The sequence below is a fragment of the Solanum tuberosum genome, unplaced genomic scaffold, assembly GCF_000226075.1.
Source record: "Solanum tuberosum cultivar DM 1-3 516 R44 unplaced genomic scaffold, SolTub_3.0 scf00503, whole genome shotgun sequence".
In the NCBI taxonomy this organism is placed as follows: Eukaryota; Viridiplantae; Streptophyta; class Magnoliopsida; order Solanales; family Solanaceae; genus Solanum; species Solanum tuberosum.
The window spans coordinates 168,060-179,001 of NW_006239427.1; the positions used below are offsets into that span (position 1 = coordinate 168,060).

Consider the following 10,942-nt stretch of genomic DNA (forward strand, 5'->3'; position numbering starts at 1 on the left):
GTTCCCATCTCGAGAAGTGACAAAAATAGAAAATTTGATAAGGAAACAACCGAGACCTTGTGGCGCCTACGTATCCCGTTGAGGCGGGAATCATGTCAAATGTAGTTCCCATCTCGAGAAGTGACAAAAATAGAAAATTTGATAAGGAAACAACCGAGACCGACATAGGCCGCCTACATATCTCATTCTTGAGAATTCAAGTCGAATGTAGTTCAAGTACAAGGGAATGTTTCAAAACATAATGCGATAATGATTACAAACAAAATGCAATTACAAGGAAATAAAGGAAAGAAATAGCATCCTTCAAATGTAGTATCTCTTGATAAGGAAATGACAAGAAAATACAAACTGAAGTTTCACACATAGTATCTCTTAACGGCATCTGAATTGATGGCTTTGCGCCACACCTGACCGTCCATCTCCGCTAGAACCAAGGCTCCTCTTGATAGTACTTTGTGGACAATATACGGTCCTTGCCAGTTAGGTGCAAATTTCCCTTTATATTCCTCTTGATGAGGGAAAATGCGTTTCAACACCAATTGGCCTACCTCAAATGTTCGAACTCTTACTTTCTTGTTGAAAGCGCGAGTCATTCTCTGTTGATACGACTGGCCATGACAAATAGCACTCATTATTTTCTCATCAATCAATGTTAACTTCTCATATCAATCACAAACCCACTCGACATCACTCAATCCAGCTTCCTGAATAATCGTTAAAGATGGTATCTCAACTTCAGCTGGTATCACTGCTTCTGTTCCATATACCAATAGATAAGGAGTTGCTCCAGTTGAGGTTCGGATTGTGGTGCGGTAACCTAGCAAAGCGTAAGGCAAATTTTCATACCAACATTTGTAGTTGTCAATCATCTTTCTCAGTATCCTCTTGATATTATTATTAGCAGCTTCCACAGCTCCATTCATCTGAGGACGATATGCAGTTGAATTACGGTGGGTAATTTTGAATTGTTCACATATCTCTTTCATCAAGTGACTATTCAGATTTGCTCCATTGTCTGTGATGATAGACTCTGGAACTCCAAAACGACATATCAAATTGTTGCGGACAAAATCGTCCACAACTTTCTTCGTCACAGCTTTGTAGGAAGTAGCTTCGACCCACTTTGTGAAATAATCAATGGCGACCAAAATGAACCTATGACCATTTGAGGCAGCCGGCTAAATTGGTCCAATAACATCCATGCTCCAAGCTGCAAATGGCCAAGGAGAACTCATCGCATTGAGCTCGTGCGGTGGTACTTTGATCAGATCTCCGTGTACCTGGCATTTATGACATTTTTGGACAAATCGACCACAATCATTTTCCATAGTCATCCAGAAATATCCCTCCATTGAGATTTTCTTTGCTAATGTAAACCCATTCATGTGCATCCCACACACTCCAGCGTGCACTTCTTCAAGCAATTTTGTGGCTTCTGCAGCATCCACACATCTCAGTAATCCCAAATCGGGTGTCCTCTTATAAAGAACCTCTCCATTCAAAAAGATGTTGATTGCCATTCTTCGGATTGTTTTCTTCTCAATACTTGTTGCTTTTTTTGGATATTCGCCAGCTTCTAAGTACTTTTTCACATCGATATACCATGGATTCCCGTCCCATTCTACTTCCACGTGTGAACAATGTGATATTTGTTCTTTTAAAACTATCTCAAGTGGATAGATATAACTTTTTTCTGGGTGTTATATCATGGATGATATGGTTGCAAGGGCATCAGCAAGCTCGTTCTGTATTCTCGGTGTGTGTCTGAACTCGATCTTCCTAAATCTTTTGCATAATCTCCGTACCAATTGTACGTAAGGTAAGATTTTAGGATTCTTCACCGCCCATTCTCCTTGAACTTGATGAATCAACACCTCTGAATCACCAATTATTAGTAATTCTTGAACATTCATGTCAAGAGCCATTCTAATGCCAAGAATACATGTTTCGTACTCAGCCATGTTATTAGTGCATCGGAATCTGAGCTTTGCTGTTGCTGGATAATATTACCCCGATTCGGATATCAACACTGCTCCAATTCCTGATCCTATAGAGTTTACTGCTCCATCAAAGAACATTCTCCACCCAGGATATGATTCTGATATGTCTTCCCCTACAAACAATACTTCTTCATCAAGGAAATATGTTCTAAGTGGTTCATATCCTTCATCTACTGGGTTTTCAGCAAGGTGATCGGCCAAAGCTTGCCCCTTGATTGCTTTCTGAGTCATGTACACAATATCGAACTCACTCAACAACATTTGCCACTTTGCTAGCTTTCCTATGGGCATTGCTTTATGAAATATATAATTAAGCAGGTCCATCCTCGAAATGAGATGTGTTGTATAAGCCGACAGATAATGTCTCAATTTCTGAGCAACCCAAGTCAAAGCACAACAAGTTCTCTCTAAAAGGGTGTAACGGGCCTCATAGGATGTGAACTTCTTGCTCAAATAGTATATAGCTCTCTCCTTTCTTCCGGTCTCATCATGTTGTCCCAACACACACCCGAATACATTGTCGGAGACGGATATATACAATAGCAAAGGACTGCCTGGTGGCACTAACACTGGTGGATTCGAAAGGTAACTTTTTATGGTGTCAAAAGCCTTCTGACGTTTTTCGGTCCATTTGGTTGGCGCATCTTTTCGTAGTAACTTGCATATGGGCTCACATATCACTGTTGATTGAGCTATGAATTGACTGATGTAATTCAGTCTTCCTAGAAAACTCATTACTTCTTTCTTAGTCTTTGGAGGAGGTAAGTCTTGAATTGCCTTGATCTTGGAAGGATCAAGCTCGATACCTCTTCTGCTAACTATGAATCCGAGTAACTTCCCTGCAGGTACTCCAAATGCACATTTAGATGGGTTCAACTTCAAATCATACCTACCTAACCTATTAAAGAACTTTTCCAAGTGTACCAAATGATTCGAACTCTCGCGGGATTTTATGATGACATCGTCCACATACACCTCAATTTCTTTGTCGATCATATCATGGAAAATGGTGGTCATAGCTCTCATGTAAGTGGCTCCAGCATTTTTTAGGCCGAACGACATCACTCGATAATGGTAGACTCCTCAAGGCATGATGAAGGCTATTTTTTCTGCATCTTCTTCATCCATTAGAATCTGGTGGTATCCCGCAAAGCAATCCACAAATGATTGCAGCTCATGCATAGCACAATTATCGATGAGTATGTGGATATTCGGCAAGGGGAAATTATCTTTTGGACTAGCTTTGTTGAGAACCCGATAATCCACGCATATCCTGATTTTTCCATCTTTCTTCGCCACTGGAACAATGTTGGCCAGCCAAGTAGGATACTTGGTCAATTCAACGACTTTGATTCGATCTGCTTCATGACCTCCTCTTTTATCCTTAAACTCAGATCGAGCTTGAACTTTCTGGTTTTCTGCTTTACTGGACAGTACTCTGAATTGATATGCAGCTTATGGGAAACAATATCAGTGCTTAACCCTGGCATATCATCACAAGACCAGGCAAACACATCGATGTATTGTCTGAGCAGCTTGACCAATTCTTCTCTTTATGTTGCTACCAAATGGACACTGACTCGGGTTTCTCTGATCGACTCATCATATCCCAAGTTTACTGTCTCTGTTTCATCCAGGTTGGGCTTTTTCATCATTTTTCAAGTTGCCTCAAGTCCTCGGTAAGTGTTCAGGCATCATAGTTTCCTCATCATATTCTTCACATTCATCTTCATCGATCTTACTTGGTTTTCCGTGTTCGTGACATGTCAGGACATTGGCAGGTTTAGATTCATTTTTACTGAAAAGAACAACAAATCAACCATGTTAGATAGAAAGAGTTTAAATGTATTTATTGGAGAATAATTCACAATGACAAGATAATCAATTTAAAATAAACGAGACTTTCATTGAAATTTTAAAAAAGGCATACAAACTTTGGTCATGACTCATGAGTCATTTCCTTTTTAAACATTACGATGAAAAATAAAGTGACATAAATGGTGGTTTTGGGCCTCGTTCAAATAACACCGATTTTTTAAAAAAAAGTTAAACATCAAATCTTGTCTTTGTATACCAAGCCATTCGATGGATCATAAGTGGAGTGGCCATCCAATTCTGTAGCATCTCTCCAGGTCCGGCATCTCGGATGATGGGTGTTGTGGTGCATTCTGCCGAGATCACAACACAATCTTCCCATCCCTTCCACTAGACCATCAATCTCAGGCTCTGAAGCTTTAGCAACAAATGACTGGTACAATACTGGAATAGGCTTCGGTATATCACAGTCATGTTTCTTCATTGTTTCTGCTTCAAACAATTCTTCCTCTGTTGGGGTATAACCGACACCGAAGAGGAAATTTTGAAGTGGTATAAGAAGAGGTTCGGATATGCCATACAAATTCTTACCTAACCCACGCCCAGGTTCAAAACCACTTCTCAGCATAGTTGTGGCTAGCATTTTATAAACTTGCGGCATTGGTACTTGCAGTGTTGTATCTTCAAAAACAACATTCATTATCTCCACTATGTGAAAGTAAGTACCCTAAGAAGACTCATCAATAACTGGAATGGAGAAACCAGGGTACCTACGATCACTCCCTTCACCATGAATGACAATTTCATGGTCATCCCAGATGAACTTCAAAAGTTGATGCAATGTGGATGGAACTGCTTCGACCGCATGGATCCATGGTCTTCCTAGCAATAAGTTATAGCTTGTAGATATACCCATCACCTGGAATTCAGTGAAAATTTTTGTAGGCCCCATTTGGATACACAAGTCTACTTCCCTCATGGTCTCTCTTTGCGAACCATCGAACTCCCTTACGTTCATGTGGCTTTGACAGATTTTCCCTTCATCATAATTTAGCTAAGTCAAGGTTGATAATGGGCAGATATTGAGCCCTGAGCCATTATCAATCAACACTCGAGCTACAAACTTGTCCCTGCATTTGACGGTGATATACAAGGCACGGTTGTGCATCACCCCTTCGAGTGGCAACTCCTCTTCTCGAAAAGAGATTTGATGACTCCCAATGACATGACTTACCATGGTGGCTAGATTCTCACCACTTGTTCCCGTCGGTACATACGCTTTATCAAGTACCTTCAATAGTGTTTTTCGATGGTACTCGGAACTCAATAAAAGAGCCCAAACAGAAATTTGAGCAGGAGTCTTCTCCAAATGCTTGACAATGGAATACTCATTAGGCTGCATTCTTTGCCAAAACTCTTCAACCTCACCCTCTGTGATCGGCCTTTTTTGTTTCTCTTTTCTTCGTGTCTCTTGAGTTAGTTCTTCTGGAATGTAGCATCTTCTAGAACGTGTCATCCCTTGTGCGGTAGTCGCCTGCACGACAAAATTTTCTTTGGGTTGCTCGTTGCTACTTTCCTTTGTCAAAGTGAATGCTTGATGAGGTGCAGTTATTACAACAAACTTTGGACGGGCCTTTATAGTCAATGAGGCCACTGTTGGTATAAGTGAGTTGACATTTGCTTAACTGATAGTCCCATTAGCAAGCCAATCTTCGTCTCTTTCAATCATGTTGATGGTAGCTCCTCCATGATTCAGCAATGGGCTAAGGTTCACATTGGGGTAGGGGCTTGGAGAGTGATGACCCTGTTATCGATCAAGTCTTGAATCTTATGTTTCAGATTGATACATCATTTTGTATCATGTCCTGCCCCTCCAGAATGGTACGCACAACGTTGATCCGCTCGGAAGAACTTTGTTGTGGGATTAATTGTCCTTGCGTCTACTGGTTGGATTAATCCTGCCGCTCTTAGACGCTCAAAGAGTTGGGTACGTGTTTCTACCAAGGGAGTGAAAACCCTGGGAGGCTTTCTTTCGAGGTTAGGACGGGGTAGATTGTTGGCATTTGGGTTGTTTTGTCTGAGATTTTGGTAGACTGGTGCATTGGCTTGGTGATTTGGTAGTGTATTTTGGTAGGTTGGTGGTTGATTTTGGTAGATAGGCGGTGGTGCTTGGTACTTCTGTTATTTGTGCATAGTAGATTGGGATTGGAGCTTGTGGAGATGGTGGGTAAATATTTGAGGTGGGGAATCGATTGGAGTTTCCAATGGCAGAACCAGACCCAAAATACCTTTGTGGCCTTGGCCTCGGGCTAAAAGATACAGCAGACACGGCCTCTTTCTTTTTCCTAGCGAATCCTTTGGCCATGGATGGTGAGGATTTGTTGGCGGCCTGCAAGGCAGTGAGACTTGTAACCTTTCCAGACTTGAGGCCATCCTTTATGGCTTTTCCTATTCTGATCAGCTCCGAAAACTTCTGTCCCAGCATAGGCAACATCCTTTCATAATACTCGGGCTCCTGAGCTCGAATAAAAGCAGAGGTTATTTCGCTTTCAGTCATCACAGGTTGTACCTTTGCAGCTTCTTTCCTCCAGTGGCACGCATATTCACGATAGTCCTCTCTGGTCTTTTGCTTGATTTTTTCCAAATATTATCTATCGGGGACAGCTTCGACATTAAACTGGAATCTTTCCAAACTATCTTTGGCTAGAGCCCCCCAAGTAGACCACTGACGGAGTTTTTGAGATATGAACCATTCTAACGCCTCCCCACTGAGGCTTCAACTAAACAACCTCATAATTAATGCATCATTTTTCCTGAAACCCACGAGTTTGTCACAATAAGCTCGTAGGTGAGCCATGGGATTGCCAATACCATTGAAGGTTTCAAATTTTGGAATTTTGTAACCTTCGGGTATTTCCAACTCAGGGTGCATGCAAAGGTCCTCATACTCAACTCGTATTATCTTCCTCGAAGATTGGACACTTTTTACTACCTCGGAGATGGCATCCTTCATAACATTCATTTCTTGTTCGCGTTTTTCTTCTCTCAACCTCCACTCCTTCTGCATTTCTTCATAGTGATCCAGTTCTGGTTGAACAGGAGAGCTAGGACATGGCTCAGGGATTGTATAGGCTGGTGGAGTTTGGAATGTTACGGAAGGGTATGCAGGCTGGCTAGGCAAAACAAGTGGATTATTGGAGATTGGGGTGGGATTTGGTGGGTTGGTGTAAAGATTTGGGAGTGATTAGTGTTAGGTTCTTGGTTCTGATTTGGTAATAGTGGTGGTGTTTGGTAGGAAGTGCTGGCGTAAGGAACGTTGGATACAGTTAAGTCAATGGTATGAGGATTAGGGGTGGAAGTGATGGGTCCTGTGGTATGGGTAGGGAAATAGTTGGGTAGTGGGGAACTTATTGATGGAAAAGGAGGAGGAGGTTCATTCGATGCAATGACCAGTTTGGCCAGATCTTTGGTCTGTTGAAGCTCTTCCTGCATGTCTGCAATTCGTTGCATTAACAGAGAGATCAACTCACTCTGATTAGCGAGTTCAGCATTTCTGATGGTCACATCCACTATTCTTGTTTCTTTAGAAGTACCAGTCATTTTGCTCTTGCCTTTCTCCAAAGAATGATCATGGAAGGATGGTATGATTGCTTTAGATCTTGTAAAGTAGGGATGGTCGGCCAGTTTGATTTCAACACAGATCAGTTTTTACCTGTAGAGAAGAACAACTCAAAAGACATATGTGTTAGTTTTTATTTTAACGAGATATGCAAATAAGATGACATAAAAATAAACACACAAGTGTCATTTTGTTTCAAGTAGATTAATCCACGAAAATATTTTGGGTGAACGGGAGGACTCAAATGGAAAGAAATTTTTCTGTACTTGAAATGGGAAGGTCGAATTGCATAGAATCCTGCTAACTTCTTCCACTCATATGTTTTTGTAGGTGAAATTCTTCAGAATCTTTCACTAATAAAGAAGAATAAAAATCGAAAAGATAGGGACCGAGCCTTAAGTAGCCTGCCTACGTATCCACCAAGGAAATTAGGCCCAACGTAGTTCGAATTACATAATATAACTTAAACGTACCCTTCCCGCAATTGAAAAAGAGACTAGGCTCGAAAAGAGCTTCCTACGTACCCCTTATGGGCTCAAGACTCGCGTAGTTTTTTATTACAATAGAACTTAGAAACAAAACGACAAACATGAGAAATGCGTTACATGAACCTAAATCTACCCAAAGACTTCTTTGCTTCCTTCTTTAACTGTAGGGTGACGATCTGGTGCTCTCGTCATCTGAACCTACTTTTGTTTTACCCTTTTCCCTCATGGAGGAAGCATTCCCAAAATTTAGTTGCTTAATGTCCAGTTCAATTTCGGGGATCCTTGCAGACGCTTTAGTGATATTGATTATCTCTTGACCAATTTTTGCAATCTTTCTTTTCACCGAGGTTGTTTCCATGTCAACCTCAATAATTCTCTCTCGTAGCATCCATTCAGTTTGGTCTAGTATTGCAAGTCTCATTTTGGCTGCAGCTATCCTCTCTTTAGTCTCGACAAATTTTTTGAACATTGACTCTTCAGCGTCTTCCTCACTAACCAAAGCAATGGGTGGGATTGGTGCGTTGACACTCTTTCCAAACATTCTAGCAAATCGACCTTCCTGTGATAGAGGATAAAAACTTAGGATATTTTTAGAGTAGAAGATTTATATATTTCTGAGAAACTTGGACAACACTTCAGAAGTAATTTGGACGAACTTTGTTGTTGTGGATTTTAATATATGCTTAAGGTGCTCTAAGAAACAAGAGTGAATTAATTCTACTTTAGACAAAATGACACATCACAACACAAAGCAATTATATCAAGCAACACACAAACAATTTATATCGCACCCTAGATTTGTGACCTTTTTATGCCAAAGGTGGGCCTATCGAATTGAAGGATGTATGATGTCATTTGAAATGTTTCATTGCCCCATAAAATTAAAATTTATACAAACTTTGCAAACAAATTAAATAGGGATACCTAATAGGGAAAAGGGATACAAATAATCAGTCTCACGCAGGGGTACAATCATAAACTATGATTCCACGGAAGGTTCTCCGTTCTTGAGCTTCTTGCCATCTCTAAAAGCCAACGTCTTCAAATGCAATGGTAATTTGATCCTTCTTTGACTCGAACAAACTGTTAAATTCCCAACCCCAAGAGACAATAATTTGCCAAATGACGTATACATCCTTCAAATATAAACACATAAATATGGTTGTCTTTTATTGACCAATGGGCCAAATAGACACGAGGTGGACTTCTAATGGGCCCAAACATGCCTTGGGTGTTGGGTCAACTTAGTTCAAATGCGCTAATTTTGGGATTTGGTTTTGCTCTACGCTAGTTGACTAAGAGTAGATTTATTGGAAGTGGACTGGTGACCCAAGCAGACAATTTGGGCTGGAGCAGTTAGCGACCGTTGACCATCCAGTGGCCAACTACATTCGCAATGGTACCCCGAGAACAATTGGTTAACGAACGACTGCGACTCGCATAATCGTCATTTAAGTGAAATAAAGAAAAAAAATGTCATTTAACGGAATAAATGATATGCATGCAATGACAGTTGATATCACAATTTAAGCAAATAAGGCACATATGAGGCAAAAAAATTCAACAAATATTAGCAAATAGTCAAAGAGAGTCAAGTCATTATGGTTAGAACCTAATTAAATCCCCAGCAGAGTCGCCATTTCTATTATGCCGTAATTTTTTTATCTTTAGAAAAATCACTTTTTGGAAATGTTTTAAGTATGAAACAATTTGAGAAAAATACTTAGAAAAGAGTCGACACTTAATTTTTTAAAGATATTAAGAAAACTTATAATTTTCAAAGATTTAAACAGAAAAAATTATTTGAAAATACCAAAGAGGGTTCGGGGTTCAATTTGCACTTCGAGAAGGGTTTAATCATTAGAAGTGTCCGCTAACATGCGGTTGACCTACGACTTGACTAAAATATATTTGACTATTATTAGGAAAATAATGATTCAACATAATAACTTACAATATTTCATTAACTTTGAGAGAATGACTAAGTAAATGAAGCATTTTTATTTTTTTAAATTTTAATTTTTAGAGAAAGGGACCCAAAAATGAAACATTTGAATTAAATTGCAAATGATTAGAATATTAATACAACTAGATTAATTAGGACTTACTTCACTCTTTTTTTAAAAAAAAAAAAAATTAAACCAAATTGGTTAGTTTAAGCAAGAACATCACTTTAAATTGATTGAAGAATAAAAACAAAGTTTTGACCAACTTTTTGAGAAAAAGTGACAAAAGTAAAAGAAAGCCATTTTTTCAAGTTTATTGCAGAGAAATACTTAACTTAAAATAATTTTGGAATGAGCAAAAATGTGTGGAGAAGCGTTAAATAACATATTTTTTCAAGAACAAACGATTTAACTTAATTGAGGATGTAAAATTTGACCAATATTTAATTAATAAAATAAATGACCTCAACACAAAAAAAAAATATTCAAAGCAAACCAACACAAAGAAAATAACTCATCTTTTGGGGGAATCTAATTCAGTTAATTAAAAATTATAAAGTAAGAGTTAAACAACGAACAATAAATAATCACAATTAAATAATTAAAGAGTATAGGAGAAATAAATTTGGGCCTCATTTTGGGCCAATTTCGCTGGAATTTTTTGGACTTTAACCTAATCCCGTTTTGTATATATCTGATGTATATCAGTGTATATTGGATGTATACAACCCATTTTTCCACTTTCCGAGACCTGTACATCAACTCCAAAGACTTGTTCTTCGATTTCTCAAGGTTGTCTGACTCAATAAAAGAATTTTGGGCTTTCGTAGCTCATTTCGAATTGCAAATGAATAAGAAAAAAGAGTCCAAATGGGTGCTCCATAATAAAGAAGAAATGAATTAGTAATTGAACAATCCCCTGATAAATTAAAGAATTATATATGCTCATTAAAGAACCCAAGAATAATCAATTCATGCACTCGATAATCACAAACCAATCTAGACCCTATTTCTGTCAAAGAGCTAATACTTTAATGAAACTCAAATTTGTCTAACATCATACTGCATACTTAA

The 10,942-nt window shown here is 39.0% G+C and overlaps 1 protein-coding gene across 1 annotated transcript; it reads right to left on the reverse strand.

Annotated features, from left to right (window-relative positions):
• Nucleotides 1-356: 356 nt before the first annotated feature.
• On the reverse strand, nucleotides 357-1,520 carry LOC107058399 (uncharacterized protein K02A2.6-like). The gene is made up of 3 exons (XM_015304057.1): nucleotides 1,281-1,520; nucleotides 678-1,178; nucleotides 357-608 (listed from the first exon to the last, which is right to left on the reverse strand). The coding sequence occupies exons 1-3, from the start codon at nucleotides 1,518-1,520 to the stop codon at nucleotides 357-359; spliced, it is 993 nt and encodes a 330-aa protein (XP_015159543.1).
• Nucleotides 1,521-10,942: the final 9,422 nt, after the last annotated feature.